The 25,120-nt window shown below is 39.6% G+C and overlaps 1 protein-coding gene across 1 annotated transcript in view; it reads right to left on the reverse strand.

Moving 5' to 3' along the window:
- The window catches only part of gabra4 (gamma-aminobutyric acid type A receptor subunit alpha4), a 26,295-nt gene continuing 1,175 nt past the window's right edge, over nucleotides 1-25,120 (reverse strand). The window contains exons 3-9 of the mRNA XM_069712135.1: nucleotides 24,187-24,254; nucleotides 23,705-23,925; nucleotides 22,959-23,041; nucleotides 17,638-17,781; nucleotides 16,840-16,992; nucleotides 10,958-11,214; nucleotides 1-7,757 (exon numbers count right to left, since the gene is read on the reverse strand). Coding sequence (XP_069568236.1) covers nucleotides 7,203-7,757; nucleotides 10,958-11,214; nucleotides 16,840-16,992; nucleotides 17,638-17,781; nucleotides 22,959-23,041; nucleotides 23,705-23,925; nucleotides 24,187-24,254 — 1,481 coding nt within the window. The 3' untranslated portion in view covers nucleotides 1-7,202. The remainder of the gene's footprint in view (nucleotides 7,758-10,957; nucleotides 11,215-16,839; nucleotides 16,993-17,637; nucleotides 17,782-22,958; nucleotides 23,042-23,704; nucleotides 23,926-24,186; nucleotides 24,255-25,120) is intronic.

Here is a 25,120-nt window from a genome sequence, read left to right on the forward strand (position 1 = left end):
CACCAGCAGATAAGAGGAGGATTTTATTTCTGTGCTGTGATACAACAAACAGTCGGATTCATGACGCTCCTCTCCATCGGGAGGATTAATAACCCCCTGAATGACTTGCACATGTGCTAGAAAGTTTAATACAAATTAGGATGTATTATCCTATTAACTAGCAAGGGCCTACATGTTAATTATCTTGGCCTCTGGCATTCCAGAAACTGGGGTAAAAGAGGTCTGATTACACCTCTCGGTTACACAAGCTGCATAAGGAGTGTGCCCGAATGAGTACTTGAAAAGATCATGGTGAATTTAAATCTTTTCACATGCGACAAATACAGTGTCCACAGTACAGTGTGCACAGAAACAATGGAGTTGATCTTTCATTACACAATCTGTAAGAAAAATGTGTGTTAAAACTGTAATGGAAATTCCCCCAACATGTCTTGAGAAACTAAGTGTTCAGGGCAAGGCATCTTCTAGTTCTTCCCAAACACAGCAATTAAGGATACACGAAGATATATCCAATTTTAGGTATAAAGTTGAGACAGTTGGTTGTCTTTTTGTTGCAAAAGCTTCTGTATTTACATCAACAATCCCAGATGCTCACTTTTATTCTGCCTCCCCTCGGCAAGACTTGAGGGATAGTTAGTTACCTATGTGGACAGATGAGTGATAAGAAGGATAACATGGAGGGTAGACACTGTTTCCGTGCTAATCTCAGGAGATTTGCTCATGAAATGAAAAGAATGATTAGACTCGAGAAATTAGACTACTCCCACACCGTAATTTCTCATGAACACAATAAAATGCTATCAATAGATCTTTCAAATTAGAATCACAGAAATCACCCTGTTTGTCCATTTCGTACTGAGACCCATCTGATCGTATCATCTCAAATCTGAAGGGAAGAAGAAAATCCCAACACTTCACTCCCTCTCGTGGTTCATTTCAAGGCTACGACACAACATAATATCCCAAGCGAAAGCTTGTTCCAAATCAGATTAAAAGAATTACATTGTTGTATTAGTCCCGTTAATTTTGAACCTTAAATAAATAAATAAAAAACATATTTAGTTTTCTCAGATGGTATTTGATAACTACAAATTGCTGACGCTTTAAATTTACAGCACTGACTTAATATCACATACTACTCCAGTGCTGAATGTCAGGAGAAAAAAATAAGAGAGTGGGGAGTCATTGTATGCCCTAAAACAAGGTGAGTTACATTTTTATGTCCTTGAGTCCCTAGTGATGATAATATAAAGGAGGCTTTGCTTTTTCAGCAGAAAACAGAAAATTAAAAACCAGTGGTATATTTTTAGGTATTCATATCAATTTATTGCAACTTTACTGTTCCTCTTCTGCTTTACTGCTCATTGAAAGAATCGTTTTAGGCCCAATGAGGTGAAATCACATATTTCAGAAAATGTTAAAGATCAGACAAAAGTCAAAACTTAACTGCACACAATAAACAACAATACAATGCTCATCTTGCATTGATGCATCACTATTAACACATTTCTATTATGATGACAAATCTATAATTCAATATAATCAGTCACAGGTGCCCTCTTTCTGCAGAAGCAACACTTTTATGTTTAGTACATTTCTATGATAATACTTTTTACTCATTTAGAATTTTTAATGCAGAATGTCTACTTGTAATGGAGTATTATTTTTTTTATCATATTGGTACTGATAGGATCCAAATACTTCTAAAGCCAGGTATTAAAAATTATTTAAAGATAACCAAGCATCTGAACATACAATAAAAGTTCTGAAGATGTCATCTAAGTTGTAAAAAACAACAACTTTGGACCCAGTATTATGAAGCAAATGAGGTCAACGCCAATTGTTTACTCTGTGCTTCATCTTTATTTCACTGCAGAACTTGTGTGTTTTTCAGTGGGTCAAAGCATCGGACACACAGTGTGGGAAAAGTATCCACTATGTACTACATTGAATAGCTGTCTTAACTGTATCACTCAGTTTCTCTTCAAAATAAAGGAATGGCACATCCTCAATTGGGTTTGTCTACAAATTGAAAAGGGGTGAGTTGAGCCACTAGAGGGAGCGTTACACCGTGGTTGACTTCAAATGTGCTCTAAAACTACAATGAATGTCCTGTTTGGCCCGTTATCTGCTCAGTCTACATTTTGAAAAAGCTAGTTTGATGCTCCTGATGATGATTAATTGAGAGCTTGATCTCAGGATGTGCTCCCACTTTTCACAAATCTGCACAAATCAGTCAGCCTTCAAAACGCCAAAGTGAGCATCTTTAACTATCTGTCTGTCATCGAGAACAGCATGGTTATGGGGGGGAAAAAAACAAAAAAACAAAAAAAGAAAACCCACAACCTGGCGTTGGCAGCTCCATCAATCATGGACACATTTAGAGCAGAAGAATCACAGCATATAAACACTGAACATCAATCTGTTGTTGACAGGGTCCTCATTAGTACATGGATGTTCTGTGTTCTTTTCTGATGAGATATATTTTGTAGCCTGTTGTGACAGACAGAAAGAAATGGGGAGAGTGGGAGAGCGGAGACCAACCGCGAGGTAATAACGGCAAAATCAATTTCACACATGGCTGCGCTTAGGAGAGGTGAGTGGCGCCGGGCATCTTGATCTGTCCATCAGACTGTGTGTTTCTCGTCGCCGTGGCAGCATCATAACTCCTGTTAGACTAGCCGATCGACGAGGGCCAACAACCATGACCACATGGATGATATGGCTATTAGAGCAAGAAACTAGGCACCTACTACATCAGGAACCCCCCCCCCCACACACACACACACACACACACACACACACACACACACACTCGCATCCAAATGACATCTCTGTTTGCAGAGGTGTACAGTGGAGCTGAGCTCATCCACTAACTGTTTAATCTTCACCTTAGAAGAAAATAAGGCTGAGAGGAAAAATATTATTTTTGTTAGTCATGATTTTCTTTGATTCCTTTAGATTTTTTTATTCCCATAATTACAGATGTTTCAAAATGTTGTTCCTTTCTATAATCAAGCTCACCTACACAACATTTACACGTGACATTTTTTCACTTCCAGCAAATAATCACAGAATGTCATCTCGTCCAGACTGACGACTCAATGTCAATAAATCCCTGACTTCACCTTCACCAGCCAGTCACAGAACAGCAACACGAGGCAGCAGCGAGGACAATTTTCTGTACAGATGTTGTGTGTTATCTAGATAATGGCATCCTTTAACAATTCAAGGATTCAATTACCAGCAGACTCATTACCTCTGAGGGTCACCGCAGGCTGAAACTGCACAAGGTCCCAGTCACATTGGAAGCACATGTTTGTCTTCATGTTTATATAATATGTTTTAAAGTGTACCGTGCTGTTTATGCCTTAGTGTGAACATCATAATTGACGTCATACTTTTGGTGTCCATAGTGATCAATGGTTTTTCAACTTTACTACTTTCTAATGCAGATACCAAATTTCCTTTTCATAAAATAAAATGTAATGACTTAACCACACAATATCCTCTGAGAGACTAAATAACAACAATATAAAACTACTGTTTTAAAATTTAAATAGGCCTTATAAATGTATATCTGTTGCTAGAAAAGGTGCCACGTGGTGACTCAACTGCCGACTCGTCAGCATTGAAAGGTTTGTCTGCCCCAGAGTGGGCAAAACAAATTTGACAGGGCCATCCTGACTTGGATAAAGTAAGCAAAGGGCCACACACTGGTGAATTTAATCCAAACATGAAACTCATAACGTTGAATTATGTTAAACTACATGAGTTTGGCAGAGATAACAGATGACAAACTTTCTTTTAGAAAATATTGACTTTGTTCCAGCTGCATGTGTCAGTCTGGTGACTCTGAAAAGATTACTTACATAAAGTTAAATTCATTATCAACTTTTAAATTAGTCTACATGTTGCCAATTGTCTGATTTACACCACTGCATAGGTCACTGTTGAAACCCATCAAATCATGTTATAAATATGGACTCAAGACAGTCTGTTATTATCAAAAATGATATGTTTAAGCAACTGCTTAAGAACGTTGCAGGGAAACATTGCAGTCGTAAAGACTATCCCCTCTCAGCTCTCCTGAAGCCAGCTGATCTCACCACTAACTCACTATCACTATCCTCATTCATGTTTTAAGATGCTATAAATTATATCCAGCTATAAAAAAAAAAAGCCTAAAAAGCCGGCAGTTAAAACTGAAGAATAGAGAGTCGTTGCTGTGGAGAAGTTCCATCGTCTCGTTTAGTGGCTTTAGTGTAAACTGGAAGTTCCTGCATCAATGTGCCCCCTGTTGAATTCAAGTTAAAAAGTAGTACAGACTCATTGAACCTCAAGAGTCATTAACATAATGCTGCTGTTCATTGATTATTATTTTTTTTAGGGGTTGTTTTGTTTTTGTTTGAAGATGTCACCTTGAGATGGTCGGTGGACCAGTATCCATATTTTGCCCATTTGTGGTCTGACCTGTAATCACTTTCTTCTCAAAAAATGTTTTTATCTTGATATCTAAAATCTTTATTGTATAAATAGTGTAATATACTGATAGCAATTTTTTTTTGTAATTTTCATTGTATTATCATTATGATTATATATAAAAACTGTTGTCTGTAATTATATATTTTTCTGCAAAGCTCCAGCATGCCACCAGGTGGACTATGTACCATAGTTAGGAACAGCTAGCTTCGAGGCTAGAGGGAATGAATCCATGATCTTTGAGGTAGGTGGGAGCTGGCAGGTGGATTTGGTTTACCTCTTAAATAGCTATTTCCAGTATAAGACTGGACCAACTCTTTTTGTGAGAAAAATTCGAGAGAAAAAAAGCATTGAAGCATTTTGTTCATTGGAAAATTGTGCACAGTACATGGCAATTCAACATGTGTGCTTATGGAAGTGTCAGAAATAAAAGTTTTGCTGTGTATGTGCTCTTATGACAAAGTTAGAAATTATATCTGCTGCCGTGGTATTGGTATCTTAAAATGGTTTATGCCATTTGAACTGTGAGACGTTGTGCTTTCAAACTATGTATAATTTGATTCAGAGTGATTAACTAGCCGAGAACACGCTAGGGCTCCACCCACTGCACCTAGCTTCAGGCTTCTCTGTGATTATAGTCTGGAAACCCTGTTTGCATTCAAATTCACTCAGCCACTCTGAAGGATAGACCAATCAGAGACCAGTGGGGGTGACGAAGTGCGATAACGTTGAAGTCAAGTGTTCGAAATATAGTTGCAACAGTGTCGGTGAGCTAGATAAAGAAGTAGCAACAGTTGTACCAACACTAGCAAAAACAGGAATTGAAGCAAGAACAAGGCCTAATTATTATTATTATTTTTTTTAAGGTTTGTGGTGGTAATTTACTGAAATGGCATTCCACTCTGGAAGTCTTCTTTACAACTTGGTGAGTCATCAGTATTTACAAAATTAACTTGAGGTCTACGCACATTAGGATGCAATGACTGGCAGCAACTTCCAACAATCCACACCCACATTGTGGATTTGGGTCTGGTAATAACAGGCTGTCATTACACAGCATCAGACTTTGTGTTTGGGCCAGTGAGTGTTCAGGGTTGAGCTAATCAACTGCTGACTCTAACCCTATTTTTAATATATAATTTTTAGAATGGTATCGATCCTTTCATTTAATTCTCAGCAAGGATGTTACCAAATGTATTTCTCAAAATGTCTGTTGTAAAACTAATCTAAACAGAAAGCGCAGGGCCAGAGGCAGTGCTGCACTTAGACTTTTATTAGGACATTTTCTGGCTGGCAATATAGTGTAGCAACAGTAAATCCCATTACCCTAACTCTAGTTGGCAAAACAGACTGAATGACCGAAAGCTGCACATCAGCTATCGCTGGGGTTACTCGACAAAAGATTAAAACAAATGACAACAAAAACTTAATTCCTCTTCCTCCTTCATTCAACCTTAAAAATGTGTCGGGTGTGTTGAGGCTCCACTGCAGCTTTAATAAGCACACTATTCTTGCTCTGCTCCACAGACTTCATCCAGTCACACATGATTCATCATGAAGTGCAGTGAAATAACGTAATATATGTTTAAAATAAAAGCATATGGAACTGCCTTCGAATGTGGATGAGAACAGTCAGATCTTGTGTTTCTCTCCTGGAGCTGAACTTCAGTCTTATTCTTTTATTGAGCAAAATGTCTCTAAACAAACAAGTACTCCCTGTTTAATTGCCGTTGTGATCTACTAGCAAATGGCCGTGCCCTCTGCTCCCTGCATTGTTCATGCTACGACTCTTTTTCTAATAACTTGCGCGATCTCTGTCTGCTATTCGGCAACCTGTTATGACAGGAAAGAAGCTTAAATCTTACTGTTATGGGAATTAATAACTTGTCTTTACTACTTTCTGCCCTACTTATCTTCAAATTGTGGCTTCAGTATTTCAGATAAATTAATCCATCTTGTACAAAGGAAGATGTTTTGCAAGTAGGTACTGTACAAGAGAAGCTTTTCATGGTTGATCAGGTGTTGCCCAGAGCTCCACTCAGCCTGGGTGAGGACTTTCATTCGGACCAAATCTTTTTCATTTTAGCTTCAAACATATTTGGCCGGCATTCAAGAAAGTTCCTGGACCGCTTTGTGCTCTTTGACAATTTAACTTTCCATCCTCTAACCTGCTGGTGCCAAAGCAACAAGTCTTAATATTCAAATGGAAGTAGACTGTATTCATTAAATATAAATCTGTTTATCCTAATAAATTTCTATATTTACATTGTCGGTGCAGTTCATTTCAGGATGGTGGCACACACATCCAAACAGCTTTCCATCTGCAGGGTTACAAAAATAGGAAAATGAAAAAAATCCCATGCTTTATCTGGACTGCAGGCCAAAAGAGATCATGAGGCAGTAGAAGCCGATGATGAAGACCTTTACCGTCAGATGAAGCACGACGTAATACAAAGAGGACAGTAGAATATTCCAGTGTGCAGGTGTTCTTTCTTGTGTTGAGTCAGATGTTTCTAATTTGTTCCCGTGCTTGTTGTTCCAGGAAGAAAAAAGCAATGTATTCTGAGTGTGTTCTCCAGGTTATGGAAGTGCTTGTCCAGCACTTTTATCTGTTTGGCAAAAACAACAGTTTAGTTTTTTTGTTTGCAAACTCCCATAATCCTTATTTGCTTTCCTTGTGTGAAAAGAAATGATCATCACTCTTGTTGCCAGAGCAAAGTCTAGCCACCTTTCGCCACCATCGTGTCCTTTGATAAGTAAACCACCCAGTAGACCATGTTAAATGCCCCAAAGGACACTGGGAACAGGATCCGTGCGTACTTGTCAATTTTACTGGTCCCACCCATTCCAGTAGTGGTTGGCTGAGAGCACGGCGTCTGCTTCGGCTCCAGTTTGTTCCCCATCATCTGGATGCGCTCCAGCTTGGGCACCAGCAGATGTTGCAGCGACGAGGAGGAGCTGGCGTTCTGCGAGGTGGCGTTCTGCTTGCACGGCGTCCCCGTCATCACGTCTGGTGTGGAGGCTGCAGCCTGGGGCGGACTCTTCACCAGCTGGGCGGAGGAGGAGGCCACGCTGAGCAGGCTCTCAGACTTGGGGCTGGAGCGGGAGAGGGCGGAGGAGCTGCCATCGCCTCCGGTGGCTAAAGGTCGCAACGGCCTTCCTCTTCCTAACCCTGAAATGTTGGTGGTGGACTGGGCTCTCTGGTGACTGCTCGACTCTTGGTGGGAAATATTATTCATCCGCTTTCTCAGGTTACCGTTGGTATCAGGGTTTTGCTGTGAAAGAGAAGAACAAACAATATTTGAGTTCCACTGATGAGGAAATTGATGCGATTTTTTTTTAAGCTTTTATTCTGGCATTTTGGCTAATGACATGAATCACATGAGAAAATTTTATGACCTAGTATTTACTTAATCATAGAATTGGAGCTAGATGTTATTTGGATCCAGCTGGTAGGGTTAACCGTTCAGACCCAGTTAGTTGTCCAATTTTTATATACAGTCAATGGTTTTAATTCATTAACATCTGGGATGTAACCTGAAAAATAATTAATCAGCTAAGATATCAGCCAATATTAGCTTTACAGCTCTATTGGTACTGGCAGATACTGTGTGTCGGGTGATCGTCCAATCAATGCTTAGCTTGTTGTAGAGCTGCGTCTGGTGCTCTAAGAAAGATAACTGATGCAAAAAGTTTGGATTATTATGTTTCTAGACTTTACAAAACCAAAACCACAAGAGGAAAAGTGTAAAGAATGGATCAAATTATGTTTTGGTTACAATGATCAATATGTCCAGCTAACTACCTGCAGTAGAAAACTAACCCAGCATTACTTTCTAAGGCCAACAGAGCATATGATCAGCTAAATGTATTTTCTGTGGTTTTCATCATGTATCAGAGTTCAGGCTAATGCTAGCTGGATTTTTGAGTGGTAAATTTGACACCATTATACATTTGAGTTCATTTATATAACAACGTCTTCAGTTGTTCAAAGAGCCTTTACAAGATGATCCTTCACTTGTGTCCCATGTTGTGTCTCAAATCACGTTATTGGATGGATGCCATCAGCATGTTTATTGTGTGTATGAGGTGCACAAAAACACGTTCATAAAAAGCCGGCAGATGTCAGCAGTTGATGCATTCAAATGGCCATTTTTGCAAGGTGCAGAATGGCAGTGTGCGATTTGAGACCACAAAATCACATACTACACAAATAAGTGTACTAACATGTAAATGTACTAACGGAGGTAAATTTCAGACACAGCACCACAGTATATACTGCACATTAATCACAGTGACAAGCCTTATTATAAAAATGTATTTTTCTAAAAAATATCACTTATGTTTCAGGGGAGAATTTCTGTCACATCTTGGTCTGAATGGTGTATCAGAGACTTTTCTGTAAACCTGAAGTCTAAAATCAGAGCTCTGAAAATGAAATTCTGATGTGAGTAAGTTATAAAGATGTAAAGTTAAAAAGCGTGCCCACATTCAAGATAAAGCAAAAAAAGGACTTTAAAAGATTGTTTGTGTGAATAATGTTCTCATTTCCCCTTTTTTCTTTTTGTTTGAAGGCGTTTACATTCAAAGTAAAGCTCACTTGCATTTCCTTTCTGAATAACACGCCACCAACATAAAACTTGTCATATTGATCTGATTACAGTCCCCCTGACACAGATGGCCTTCATCTGCAAGCAGATGATAGAGTATGTGCCAGACAGATGTCACTTACCCAGGATTTCACTCATTTCACACAAGCTTAAGAAAGAAAGTAGGTAGCACTGTGTCGGGGCGGTAATGCAGTGTAGCGTCAAAGGAGCTTATCCTTTGAGAGTTGATGTTTTCAAGCAGGGAGAGTGTGGTGCTGGTACTGAGGCATTTGTAGAAATAATCCCCCCCAACTCCCCTCCCCCACCCACCCACCCCAAAAAAAAAAAAAAAAAAATTGAGAGGATACAATGTTATTGTGTCCGATGTGCAGCAGTGGAGGTGTGTGTGTGTGTGTGTGTGTGTGTGTGTGTGTGTGTGTGTGTGTGTGTGTGTGTGTGTGTGTGTGTGTGTGTGTGTGTGTGTGTGTGTGTGTGTGTGTGTGTGTGTGTGTGTGGATAACAGGGGTTGCTTTTCATTATGGAAGAGGTAAAAAGGCTGTGGAGCTGGAACCATCAACACACCCTGACCTGACCAGCGCGCCAAGCCCTCTGGTAGCAGGACTTGCTCTCGAGGAAGAGAGTATTAATGTTCCCCCCGAGTGCCAGAGTCTTTCTGAAACCTATACAGATGTATCTGGACTGCGTTGCCGTGGCAACCTACTAATCCACTGAAATGCCGTTGTCACTATACTGCATTCAGGCATGATTATGCCACACTGAGATTTGAACTGGAGGGGGCAACTTAAAGTAGTTAGTGTAAAACTGGCATGTGCATTACTGGGTTATGTCAGCTCCAATGATCAGTTCACAGTACATCTATGAATTTAGATTGATCTCTTTAGAAGACTATATAGACTAAGAAATCTCCACTGATCCCTTCATGTGACAGCCATCCCAACTGTAAAACCGTGTTCATAGAGCACCATAAACGCGCTCCTCCAGTGACATGAACAGTGATTTGTAACACATTCAACATGTCTGACAAAGAGCTCTAAAATAGCTTCATGGCATATTCATGAATTCTGATTCGATCCATATGTCAGCTACGGTGGTGTCAATGTAATTTATTTAAACTTTGTGACAGAAAAGGAGATCATGTCAATTTATTCATATGGAATTTCAAAATAAAGGTTCCTCAGCAAAATGCCGTCATTGAGAGACACCTCATGATCAGCAACAAACATCTATGCTGTGAGGCTGTTTTCAGATCCCCCCACTTATTTTTCTGTCTTCTCATAAACAGAATCAACAAATTAGCTTCCAAATTTATATCTGAAGCGACATTTGTCCAGGCTGATCTGCGGGTAACAGGTATGGAACATTTTAGGTGTCTAATTTTACTGTCCACTTCACTCTGCACATTTAAAAAGCAGTTGTTTTAGCTCATTAAGCTATGACGGAGCAATTATCTGTGTGTTCAAGGAAAAGAAACAGAGCTCTTTTGCAGTGACATTGACAGTCTGAAACAGCTGCTTCTAGGAAATATAAATAAAGTATAACGTTGTGAATGATTATCAAAGCCTAATAGCATAAGTCGGTTTTGGGTAATGTAGCATGTCGGAAAACATTAGCGGTGCTAAAAATATTTACAATCTGTCATAAAGCCAAACACAAGTAGGTTGTGGTGGTAAACAGAAGTCGATAAACTCCTGGGATCAGACTTCTCTCGCTTTCCCTAATATCCTCTGAGCAGTAGCCTGGCCATTTAGAAGTCCAGGCTAAAGGCCAGATACAGTAAGCACATAATACGGGACATGCTGTGTAAGTGCTCCTTGAAGTGGAGCGCGATCAGATTATCTAGCCAATTTGAGGGAAACAAAAATCACCTGCAGCACTTCCTCCGTGTCCTTGACCTTGACAGGCGTGGTTTGGGGCACCGGGGGACATTTGGCCGGCCTCTTTTTGGCCCTCTCGATCTGGGCATTGGTGAAGTAGTTGACAGCGGCAAACTCAATGAGGGCAGAGAAGACAAAGGCGAAGCAGACGGCGATGAACCAGTCCATCGCAGTGGCGTAGGAGACCTTGGGGAGGGAGTGTCGAGCGCTGATGCTGAGCGTCGTCATGGTGAGGACAGTGGTGATGCCTTAGATGGGGTGTAAGAGATTAAAAAAGGAAAAATGATATCAGCTGTGGTCCAAAGAGAGAGATGACACAGATTGTTTTGTGTTTTGGGCAGTAGATCAGTGACGATCATTTGTCAAAGTGGCCTGAATTTGAAAGCAAGTGGAGCAGTTGTATAAATATCTGTCCGCCTTTGGAACCTGCAGCTTCCCCACAGATTGACATGTACTTCAACACAGAGGACATCTGAATGGAAAACAAAAAGTGTTCAATAACCCATTTATATTAAGTTACTCTCATCAGCATATTTCATTAACTGAATGCAGAGGCATAATCAACCAGATACATTTTGCTCTCTGAAATGGGAGACATGAAAAAAGAAGACTACAGTTCCTACAACTGCATCAGGATTTTTTTTTTTTGAGCAACTTGGGAGGAGCGAACGTGTCACCAAACTGTTGTTTATTTACACATCCAGCAGAGATCGAGTAACATTAGCATTTCTTTGGAGTTTTGTCTTTAGCTACCTGGAAACTCTAAGTCCAATATTTACTTTGAGTTTACTTTTGTCTACACCAAAGAGTGAAAGTGAACCAAATAAATAGACCAAAAAAAGAGAGCTGGATTGAGAGAGTTGCATGATAGTGGCTCAGATCTAACTAAGTCAGACTTTAGTTAGATGTCTAAATATATCTGTCGCACAAAGTGTAGCTCTTGACTACATAAGTAGGAGTCATTTACTATGAATTATGGGTAAATGAGACAGCACACTGGAGCAACGCTCTGCCACTTTTTTTTAAATAAAATGTTGACAATTCTCTTGATCCAGTTAAACTTCATTTACATTTTTTAAGCCCTTGAAGATCCATTCATCTCTAAAGTGTAAGTCAAGCAGTAAAGCCAATGAAAACAAATGAAATGGTCAAAGTTGTGACATTTAAGGTGTATTGATTGATTGAAATAAAAGTGCCATCCTGGCAACAGTGTCAACCTCAGGAACACCAACAACTAAACTGTGCACACACCTGTGTGTGAAACTCGCCCCTGTTGGTGATTCTCTGTGGGTTTACCAATACAAGTGACCACGTTCACATTACAGATAATACTTTAATCTATTGTTAGAACAAAATCTTGATTAGTTCAGTTATAGATAACTTTCTACTGTCACTGAAAAAATGCTTCCCCCATATTACACTTACATATTACACAGTACACGTGGGGGGTCAGCTAGGCTAGAATATCTTTACAAATTATGGAAAGACATTTTCCATCAGTGTGTGAGTTTTAGGCCTCATGACATTACTGTATTTCAAAGTGAAAACAATGCTATTGTTATTTCTGCTTGCAAGCAAGATCTCCCTCTAAATACTGTTTGTAAAATCTAAAACAATATATATATATATATATATATATATATATATATATATATATATATATATATAGAGAGAGAGAGAGAGAGAGAGAGAGAGAGAGAGAGAGAGAGAGCGAGGGGATATGATGCCACCAGGTGCCCACAGTTACCTAAAGTAGCTTGTAGCTCAGCATGCTCTCCAACTATGGACACAATAAAAGGAGGTTATACATAATAAAGCTAGAGGACACGTTGACTGAGTCCATCCTAGGACTGAATGTCATATGCTCCTCATTTACTTATCTCTGTACTACCAAGAGACAGACCATCAAAAATAAAACAAGACACCAGCCTGGCCAGCACGGTCCTACAACAACAGAAGGTCACAGTAAGAGCTTGTAGCTCATCATTTGTCCTTGATATTATTAACCAATAGCAATAATGTGATTTGGAGAAAATCCCCTTTATGTCGGAGTTCTGGAACAATCTGTGCTGCAGAGTCCTTGCCGAACATAAATTCATCCCCTGTGCCCGGACGTGACCGCCATATAATTACCTGTCAATCAAAAGCGGCTCGATGACATTGATAGGTGAACTGCAGCTCAAGGCCACAAACAGAGGATATTAACCTCCAATATCAAGCTGTTCTCAACATAAGCAAAAACTCAGACGGTAGATGGTTCCCGAAATTAAAGCATTAGCTGAAAAATCTCCAATGCCTGTCAAAATAAAGGTGTGTATGTGTTTACAGTGCAATCAGTGTGTCACTGAAACCAGAGTTTGTCATTCTCTTACTGTAATTAAGCCAGATTTGGGAACTTGTTCTTCCCAAGAGTTACATGATTGATAGGATTCTCATGTCTGTGTAATTAGTACATCAAGCCAGGAGGTGAACAGCTTAGCTAAAGACTGGCAGCAACAGCATCTGTGTCAAAGCAACAGTTTACTCCTACAAACAGTATTTCTACACAACATATCTCTGGATATAATATTTGGCAATGCTAAATCTAATGTTTCCCAACTTTGGGAAATCACTGTTCACGACTATTCTGCACCAAAATAGATCAGTAACTCTCAACCAAGCACACTGGATACTCTAGTTTGCAATAATTAGTATGTTTCAATCGACAGCCAGTCTAGCTGTTTCCACCTGCTTCCAATCTTTATGCTAAGCTAAGCTAATCGCCACCTGGCTCCACCTTCACAAGGACATTGGAAACTGTTCCTCAGATCCATTAACTCGTGCATATAGGAGGGAATTAAACCTGACCTCTACTGTTCATGGCTCCACCTGCACACATTTATTCCAGACAAACACTGCAGAGAACAAATATCCTGTTACATGCCAGAAAGCATAGAAACCAATCACTTGATGATTTGAATAAGCTTGTTAAAAATGTGCTTTTTAATTTGACTTCTTTCTGGAGCCAGAAGCTCCAACTATAATCCTCCTCCTGACAAACTGCTGCGGCCATGCTCAAAACAGGTCACTGCAGTTGAGTCACCGAGGGTGGAAGTCAAAATAGAGCGTTGCTGCGGGGCGGAAGAGGAGAAATCCAAATACAGACCCCCCCACTCCTCCTATCCCACCCCGAAACAGCTACACAGGCACATTCGCACGCAGCGGATAACAGCAGAATTGTGCTGCTGCGATGCCTCTGTCATGCTGGACAGTTTGGAGGGGAGGCGGGGCCAGTGCAGCTGGACTGTCAGATACGCTCGCCTCTGCAGGAGAGCAGCACTGATGCTTTATTATGCTGTGTGACACCCGGAGACTGAGGGTCACAGCACCCAGTAAACATACTCAATACACGAACCGGACAGTCAAGAGTTTAGTGTGCATTTGAAACACTCTTAAATGCAACATAAATGGATACAGGTGACGCTGCAGTGTGAGGTCCTCGGCAGTAAATCTATTAGGAAGGTTGGGTGTTTGATTGAATGTGTTGTTTCAGTTTGACTGAGTGCTGTTGCCAGCCAACCACGTGCCTATTGTTATAATTCAAGAAGAACTGGGATGATTTTATACGTCAAAATGTGTTTACAGGTTTTTGGTGAGTATGATTGCATATGTTAAAGAAAAAAGTTACATGAAGCCTTTTTGTGGCTTTATACAAACTTGTGTGTGACATCCTGAACAGTCAGCCTGTCACAGCTGTTCTGGGAATTATTAATCATCACTAACAATTATATTTTTTTCCTTCTTTTCATTACTCATTATGATTATTCAAAATCATCTCTTGTGATGCAACACACCATAATGCATCAAAACTACTTTCAAAATGGAGAACAAGTATCAGTGCCATTATCTCTGAATGACTTTCCATCAACGTAAGTGAAGGAATGTGGTTGTAATTACCAGAGTGAGACGTTCCTTAATAAGAAAACAACAAAGCCCGGAAACACCAGTCTAGTTTTAACAGTTCTGAGTGTCTATCGACACACTAATCAGTCTATTCTAGGACAGACCCAAACATTGTGCCAGGGGAGCCTGGGAGAACGCAACTGGGTCAGAGGCCAGAAACTGAAAGCAGCATGTAAAGTGTCTGAAGCCTGTATGGAGGAAGGCTGTTGGTGGTGAAAGTCCATCTTATCTGCTTCTGCACACGAACAGATTTTGAGGTAATTTGATCAAATTTTTCTTTTTTTGACCGACAGAGCTGGAGGACAATAAGAGACTTTCTTCTACAACAGTCTGACAAACATCTGTTCATTTACTATTTGCTATTATTATTATCATTATCACTATTATATGAAATATATGTTAGTTACTGCATAGTTAGGTGGAAACTTGTATTTATATGTATGGGCTATTAATAAATGAGCTTCCATACCAACAAAGCAAATGAATATAATATAAGTTATTATTCTGTTTTGTGGCTCATTTAAATAAAAAATAATACTTTCTTCTAGCAATAGTAATTGTTTCCGCTCACTAAGTTATCATTATTTAAAGTAATAATGTCAAAGACTTTAATGTGATTAAATATCTGTTGAGTCACTGTTATTGAATGAGTTAACAAAATGGTGACCGAGCCTGTGGTCCACTAATGAAAGCCCTTCCTGAGATGTGGAGACATTGCTGAGAAAAATCTTTTTCATCATCCACCAGTGGTCGCTTTACTATAGAGGGTAGGTGGTACTGTTCAAAAAATACTAGATACCTCCAACAGTACCGATACACTTTATTCCTGCTTCCTGAACAATATAAAAATAAATTAATAAAATCAATTTTAATGTGTTTTCCCCCCCCCCCCCCCCCCCCCTCTCTCTCTCTCTCTCTCTCTCTCTCTCTCTCTCTCTCTCTCTCTCTCTCTCTCTCTCTCTCTCTCTCTCTCTCTCTCTCTCTCTCTCAGCTCTACTTTTCATGCAGTTTAACTGAGGTTATTTTCTGTAGTTACACACCTCATGTTCTGCCGCTAGAAGCTTCAATTTACAGATGTTCCAAATTCATATTAAGCCACTGACTGACCCTCAAATGTCAAAGTAATGGAAAGTTACTGGCATTACCAACAGTAATGTCATTACTGATATTCTGGTTGTGACCCTTTAACTACCCATTACTAAAAAAAAAAATTTAAATTTTTTTTTTTTTTTTTTTAAAGTAATCACATTACTGTGACAGTTGTAAAAAAATAAAATAAAAAAAAATAAAAAATTTAGATTTTAAAAAGATTAATGAAGATTAGTCCTACGTAGACCTACTTGGAATTTACATATTGTTACTGGCCTCAATCTGTTAAACCACAGTAAGTAATTTAGGCCTATTTAAATTAATTAGATAGTCTAAAAATATCTTATTTTACTCAAATTAAATGAGAAAATAATTTTAAAAAAGGCTCTCGATTAGATGGTGTTATTTATATAAAATTTTAAAATGCTAAAGTCCTCCAATCAAAATTACTCCTGGAGCATTTTGTCTGTAACAACTATTTGAAATGCACTTAGAGGACATCTTTCCCCATCGTAGTTGACATTTATGTCGAGTTTTTATTTCATCTCATTTACAGGAACGTGGATCATAAGAAGATTCTGTATCAGCTGCTGAGGCAAAAAAAAATAAAAAAAATCTGTAGAAATGATTAATGGATGGTTGGATTTCATTTTTAAATTTTAAGATAAAAAAAAAAAAAAAAAAAAAAACAGCAGCTCATAATCTCGTAATCACCACATTGTTGTGGCGAGTGGAGAGATACTCCACCTCTGATTGCTCTGTTGACATGCAGAAATCAAATAAATAGAAGGAGAGGAGCCAGAAAGGCTGTGCAGGATGAGGGATGTGTGAAGTCTACATACCAAAAACTGTGCGTGCCGGGACGGATTCTTTATTTATCCAGAAGGACACTTGGGAGAGGATTACTGTCATTATGCAGGGGATATACGTCTGAATCATGAAGTAGCCCATTTTTCGTTTCAAGTGGAAGTAGACCGTCATCACCACATATTCACCTGGAGGATCAACAGAAAAGAATTAGTTTGATTAACAAAGAATTTAAAGTTGCAGGCTGGCAGATTTCTCTTAATAAAGCTCGAGACAGATGTCACATTTGATCTTTTTTTTTTCTAACTCCTCCACATTTTAGAGACCCCATCCATTTTCAGCCATATGGACACACAACAACCATTCTAGCACTCTGCTGCTAAAATCTTTTTTTGGATCCTTCAGTATTCATGTGAACCAACTGGCTCTCTGAAATGTCTCCGTGCAGGATGTTTACAGAGTTTCATTTCATGAGGCTGGTGCTGTATGCTTGTCACGGTCCAATAGGCCGACTGTCATGTCTGTGCAAGTGTCAAAGCTCCAAATCCCTCCAATATCTACCACCAGAGCTGCATTCGTACAATATTTGCCCTGTCATTCATGTGGAAAACACACTGTAGACCTGAAATATCTACCCAATATGCCATTATATAATACACACAGATAGCTGAACATCATTTGTTTCAATAAATAAAGAGCAGATTTGACACGTTTCTAAAATAAAACAGTAAACAAACAAGTTCATTTGATTATTTGGTGAGCCATTTTACTTTGACACATTCACTCTAACTCAGCTGGTTACAGAAAATGGTGAAAGGACGAGCTTATCTCACCTGTGATGGATTTAATCGTCTCACTGGAGACCGTCTGGCCGATGAGATCATACTGAACCAGGCTGGAGGACTCAGGAGGGACCTCCACCGAATGCTCAGGTCCTTTGGTCCAAGTATAGATCATCTCTGTTTTAGGATAGGCATCTGTGGGCAGACGGCAGACACACTGACGTGAGTCACTTACTGTAAGTTCTGAATAGTGCAGTGTAGAAAAATAAGAAGTGGAGAAGAAATTCTTAAAAGTCTTACATTTGTCCATACGCAAGTACACACATATATTAATATGATTTTATATACAGGAGCTAATTTTTGCGTGTGTTCATATCATCGGTGTAGATTTGTGCCTTCTTTTCACCACCCAACTATTGGATGAGTTTGTGGATAGAACTTTCTCCCTGTTACTACTTTACTCTTTTTTTATTGATTGACTGACAGGCTTTTTAAATAGAAATACGTTTTTTTGTACACTCAAGAAAAATATGCATGCAACACTTTTGGTTTTGTTCCCAATTTTCTCGAGTTGAAGAGAAGGATGTGAGACAGTCAGTATGTGGCGTGACGTCCTGCCTCATGAGGTCTGACGCGTGTCCTTCACATGGAGGTGATCAGGTTGTTGTCTGTTAAATGTTGGTCCTCTTACTGTGCAAAGTTGCTGGAAATTGACAGGAATTGAAAGACACTGTGGTATGCTGATCCAAGCATGTTAAATGTGAGATGTTTTCAGCTTCCAGGAATTGCGTACAGATCTTTGCAACATGGGGCGCCGTGCATTATCACACTGCAACATGAGGAGAGGGCGGCGGATGAATGGCAGGACAACGGGCCTCAGGATCTTGTCAGGATATTTCTGTACATATATCGTCATCAATTAAAATGCTCCTGTGTTCACTGTCCATAGCTCATGCCTGCCCATATCATAACCCCACCACTACATTGGGCCACTCTGTTCACAACATTCACATCAGGAAACAGCTCGTCCACAGGATGACAGTACGCGCCGCCTGCCCAGCACAGTTTAAACTGGGATTCATCCATAGAGAAAACACTTCTCCAAAGTGCCAGGCCCCATCGAGGGTTAGCATTTGCCCACTCATGTGGTGGTCCTGGGCTGGCGTGGTTCCATAGGTCTGAAGTTGTAAGGCTGGTTGGACATAATTCTCTTTGGAGATAGTTTAGTGAAATGGACATTTCAATTCATGGGCAACATCTGTGGCAGACATTCCTGCAGTCAGCATGCCAACTGCACACTAGCTCAAAACTTGTGACATCTGAGCTGTGTTGCATGATAAAACTGCACATCTTAAACTGGCCTTTTATTGTGACTAGTCCGCGGAACACTTGTGCCATAATAATACTGTTTAATTGGCATCTTGATGGGCCAGTCAGGTGGATGGACTGTGTTCAACAACATCGCTTTAAACAAATGAGTGAACACAATATGGGAGAAATAAACTTTTTGTGTGCGTAGAAAAAGTCTTATATCTTTTACTTCATCTTCTGAAAACAAAAGTGTTTATATTTTTGTAAAGTGTGTATGAAATGAATTTATTCCCTTTTCCCAACAGCCTCTGATACTTTCTGTTATGATAGAGTGTCCTAGATGATGGGACTGTATCTCCTAGAGCCCCCTCTCTGGAGTGCAAACCTCTCCACATTAGTTAAGCTGTAAAACTGAAGTAGACATTTATCATTTTGTCTACGATTAATCGTGGCGCCAAGACTCGAAAACGGAAAGTCAGTGTGGATTTTTTTTAAAGTAATGCAAGTAAGTTAGACAACTTACACAATATAAAATATTTGACTTATGTAACAACGTTAAGTAACTTACATGATGTTCATAATATTACTGACATAGAATTACTTACTTCAACTCAATCATGATCTTTTCCTAAACCTGACCACAGGGTTTTGGTGTCTAAACCAAAGACACCAAAACATGACACTGACGCAGTATCCTGTCGTAGACTGGAATCTCGCAGCCAATGTATTTTTTGTCCACCAAAAACTGAAGGTGAAATTAAGGTCAATGAGAGTGAATCAAAGATTAGTATAATTACATATAAGGGCTTCAAGTGAAAACTATTTCTGTTCATTAATTGTTTCTCTGAGCATTGTATTGTTGGCGAGGGTAAAAGCCTGCAAAGCAGCATCACAGAATACTAAAACTCTCCACTGACTAATTAAATTTCTACTAGTAGATTGACCCCCCCACACACACACACACGTACACAAACACACACACACACACACACACACACACACACACACACACACACACACACACACACACACACACACACACACACACACACACACACACACACACACACACACACACACACACACACACACACACACACACACACACACACACACACCACCTCCACTCAAAGTAATTGAATTTAATATTCTTCAAAGAAAAATAAAATTCCAGTGCCAGTTTTACTGACTTGTTTTGTGATTGATTGTCAAGGAGGATCGTTGATATGAACATTTAGCATCGAACTGGTATTGACCGGGTTATATCTGACGTTTATTGGTAAAAAAATATATGACAACATTGGGTTCACTCTCTCCACTAAAAGGTTCATAGAGATTCAAGCTGTCATATTTCACTGTTGACATCTACTGCCTATTGAAACTTGTAACTCTGAAATGAATTCTCCATTGTGTCTGACATACTTCAAATGATTAGTAGCTCTTTTATTTCCCCTGTTGCTTCCCCAGAGTGTTTTGCTGTATGCATACTGGCGAGGTTGACCAGTCTGTGGATGCACAACAAAATGCCAGTTGTCTTTGCCTGCCACTCCCTATGGGACTCCACATCGGCAGGATACCAACTGTGCTGCCAAAATGAAATGACTCTGGTGTGTCATGGAGTGGAACGCAAAGCCTGCGCACACAAGTCCAGATGGAGAAAACAGAAAAGGAGACGGAGAGAAGGAGAGAGGAAAACTGATGCAGGAAAAAATGGAGGCAGGGCAGACGGCGAGAAAATTAGCACGCATACATACATAGACACAGCAGCTATGGAGAATAGCTGCATAGGTCTGTGCTATCCTGGGGCAGAGGAAGGGATTCTGACCTTTCCTTCGCTTCAGGCCACACAGATCCATGGTCGCTTTCTCCTCACTGGAGGCTAGCAGCAGCAGAGCAGGATGGTGAAAGGAGGAGGACGAGGAGGGGTGTGTGTGTGTGTGTGTGTGTGTGTGTGTGTGTGTGTGTGTGTGTGTGTGTGTGTGTGTGTGTGTGTGTGTGTGTGTGTGTGTGTGTGTGTGTGTGTGTGTGTGTGTGTGTGTGTGTGTGTGTGTGTGTGGGGGGGGGGGTGACAATAACTGAGAAATGGGAATTTGTCCTCTACAATGTCACCACACTAGGTAATTGACAGCGGATCGGGGGGGGAGGGGGGGGGGTACCGGCAAACTCGTTGTCCTTTCTTTTCTCTTGCAGATGTAATCTTCAAATCACTGCTCTTCTCTGATAAGACGGAGCTGCTCTGTTTGAGAAACTCCTTTATTTGAGATAAGTCATTTCTGCTGACCAGTAGGCCCAGCATAAACACCGCTGCTGAGTTAGAGCTTCATTGTTCACAATGAAAAAGGAAATAGTTCATTATTTAGCATTAGCATCTCGTCACTTTTTGCTCAGCTCTTTTGCAATCCGCTTCAGCACAGAATATATTTCAGTGCCAAGAAGAAAGGCTTTCTTTTTTTTGTGTGACTTTTTTTAGACCAAGCCAGGACAAACTTTAGATTTTTTAATAGACTTCTTTACTTTCCTAAACTCTTCTAAACTTTGTTTAATATGCACTAGCTGTGACATTATCATGATTAAATGAATCACAAAACTCTTCAATAATAGCAAGAACCTAACGACTCATAATTAATAAAGTGTATAAAATCTAAAAAAAAAAAAATATTAAAAGAAGAGTTTGGCATTTTGGGAAATTCTCTTATTCACTTTATTGCAGAAGATCAATGTTGCTCTCTTGTCTATTCACTTTGGTTAACTAAAAATTAGCAGATCAATAGGAAACACTTATTTTTTTTTTAATAAAAACAAAAGTTAAATTCAACAATTGAATAATTGAGCTTGAGCTTTAGAATCACTACTAACCAAACCAGTTCCTGGTAGCGACATTTCAAAGCTCCCATTTTTTTTTTATTCTGATTTCTAATTCTTTTGTGATTATAAATCCGGTTTAGGTGCAATATAAATACTGTGAAAATGTCTCAGTTTGCAGAGAAATGCAGAGAAGCTGAAGAGAGGACATGAAAATGTTGAGATGTTTTTTGGTACGTAAAACCGCAAAAATATCTTCTTATGGATATCAAGACTGTAAACAAAACAGCAGAAAGATATAAAATATAGGACCTCTAACTGCGCAAACAATATTCTCATCAAACACTCGCATTTTTCCAAAATAGTGAACTATTCCTTTTAGAGTCCTTTTTTTCCATCTCACTAAAGTCACTTCATTTGCACTTAAACGGATAAAAAACAATTTATAAAATAATTATCCTGGCAAGATAACCCAATGTCAAAACTCTCTTACTTGTCTGTTACTTGCTAATTTCACTGCCACCTGCTTTGTAATGTAAAGTAATCTAACAGGTCTCCTTTGAAATGTCCAAAAAAATTAATTGCAGTGCAGAGGTCAGTGCAGGCTGCCAGTCTTTTCTGCAATGGGTTTGTTTGTTTACAGTTATTTAAAATGACTCAAGACAGAAATCTTCAATGTGATAATGACTCAGAAATAAAAATACTACGGTCAATTCCTTTGTCAAACTTTCAACAAGAATAGCATTAACATCATTTTCCACTCTCATGTAATCTTTTGACCCAAAGTTGGGATAGTTGTCAGCTCCCACATGACCCCGTTCAGGATAAAGTAGGTACAGATAATGAATGGCTGGAACCTTTTGCAAGTCTCTGGTTTACAAACATCTGTGATTCTGTAAGAGAACTGAGTTCATCTTTTCATAAAATGGTGTGTTTTTGGAGCAACGTTGCTGTCTCTTCCTTGGTCAGAGGCAGTGAAGGAGCATTACAGAGTAACATACAGTAGATCTATTGGCAGACAGCGAAATGCATGTGCACAGCTGGTTTATGTAGTCCAGTCACAGCCCATCCACAACCTTCTTTACCTTCTTAAATTGTCATGAAATGAGCACAATTAATCCAGATTGACTAAAGTTGTAACAGTTACCTTCTGCCATGATTTTAAAACATTAAAAAAGTGCATTGATAGTTTAACCAAGCCTCTCTCACTCTCTTCTATGTGTTAATGTACCTCACCCACTCTCACCCACAGAACTTACAGCTTCCAAACTTGAGGGGACATGCATGTCCATCCATGGGGAAGTTCACAAGCTTCATCGGACACTGTGCACTGATGGTCAACCTGTCGCAAAACAAGGAGGAGTCTCAAATTAAGTACAAAACAGACATTCAACATGATACACTTCCCTACACGTAGAGGGAAACACCAAAGTAAATAAGTTATTTCCTACTTGAAATCATTAGTGTGAGTTCCATTTTGTAGCATTTCAGAAGAAACATAACTATCTCATAATTTGTTGCTAAATGATTAACATCAGAGACTGGTTCCAGATTAGTGTTGTTTCTTCTGGTATTCATGTAACATTCAGTCTCTGCTCAGTCTCAGAAGCAGACTCCCACTGATTTACTTAAACTAACTATTTGGTCCTTATTACTGCTAAAAAAGCCTAAGGTGTTTTTTTTTTCTTCAAACTGCTGCCTTGAATTGATTTTAAAGTTTGGCATCTGTGCTGCCTCCACACAGCTCTCTGCTGTTTACACTGTGAGCCTGGTTTGATTTCACAGGAAATCTCTGGTATTGTTTTAGAACAAACACAGTCTGTCACCTCTTCTTTCCCATATTAATGAGCAAAAACTCCAAGACAGGAATGCACATTATGTGAAGTTTTCCTAACCTAATCTCAAACTAGATGTTTGGAAACAGCATGAAGTACATGTAAAAAAATGTAACCGAGGTTTGGCTCAAGTTTTAGCTTTGACTATTATTCATGAGGTGTCGATGTACCTCATGGTGTAGAGGATGGTGCCGTTCTTCATAATGCGGAAGAGCTTGTTGGGTGCCGTCATGTTGTGAGCGACTGACTTTTTGCCGTTTCTGAAGAAGGTGTCCGGTGTCCACACCTTAGTCACCATCAGGTTGTTCAGCCTCAAAATCTCTATGGGGCCCTCGTACTTCAACCTGCGGTCCACCCACGTCTGGCGAAAGAACACATCCATTGTGTATTCCTAAGACAGGGAAATCAAAAAAAACAAGAGAACCTCATAAGGTAGCCCAGGTGGGTGGGAAGGTAGGTGGGATGAAATGACTTTATACTTTTTAGCATTTATTTTGAAGAGAGTTTGCTGAATAAAACATCTTGTTTTCCATCAAAACATAAAGTAGGCTTGCCTCAATGACTCTTTCCAACCACACGAGTCATTGTCTTCACATATGCTTCTCTAAATCTTCTGCAGCAAAAATATGTACGAGAGTGAGTGTATGCTTACCATTTCAACATCTGACACGGGCCCAAAACTTGTCACATAAATGTCAGTCTTGACCTCAGTCACAGAACCTATTGAGTCAGTGAAACAGACAACAGGCACATTTAATGACCATTTCCTGGTTTAAATCCCTCTGTGTCATAGTCCAGCCTTAGAGAGACACCAGTCTTATTCACTTTTGTGTAAAAAAATCTTTATAGGCCTGCAGCCCATCAGGATCAAAACCAGAAGACATGCAATGGCTTATCTCTTCCCTAGCTGTAGTGCCTCTGCATAATGGAAGTGGGGGAAAAAAGAAGCTTAAAACATGTAAAAACATAATCCTGTTTGATTTTTTTTTTTTCTCATTGAATGAATTTGGAGGCAGACTGTAAATGCAGCTGCCTGCATATCTGGACATTTCTGTTGACAGGCTGCTTGCACAGTAAACGAGCAATGAGGCGTCTCTTTTGGAATAACGCTACTTCTTAACATGTAGTGGCTGCAGACATGATGTACGAAAACCAAATCTGGACTTATAGGACTTGAACTGTGCATTAAGCGTTTGTCCCGCAACATACACACGATTACATAACTAAACTCACTCAAACGTGCAAGCTTAGAGAGGGCCCATCTTTAGAAAGAGAAACTCGCAGGCTTTCGGGATCAAAGTCGGAAACGCGGTTCAGCATCGCGTCCGTTGTGGAGCATTCGACCATAAAGCAACACGTTACCTGTGATGCAGGTCGCCGACACAGAGGTAAAGATAAAACATGGGGATGTTGCTATAAGGTTTCCATAACGACTAATGCTGCACGTCATGTTTTGAATGTCCTGGAAGGCGGATCTCTGTGGTCTTCTTGTTCCCTCCAGTTAAAGGGATGTTGGGAGAATTTCTCGTTCAGATGGGGGTCTTCAAATCGTGATTTTAGATTTTTAGGTTATCAGAATAAAAATA

This window comes from Brachyistius frenatus, unplaced genomic scaffold (assembly GCF_029030835.1).
Source record: "Brachyistius frenatus isolate BFR_SWC_R1_liver_20210118 unplaced genomic scaffold, ASM2903083v1 Contig_107, whole genome shotgun sequence".
NCBI lineage: Eukaryota > Metazoa > Chordata > Actinopteri > Embiotocidae > Brachyistius > Brachyistius frenatus.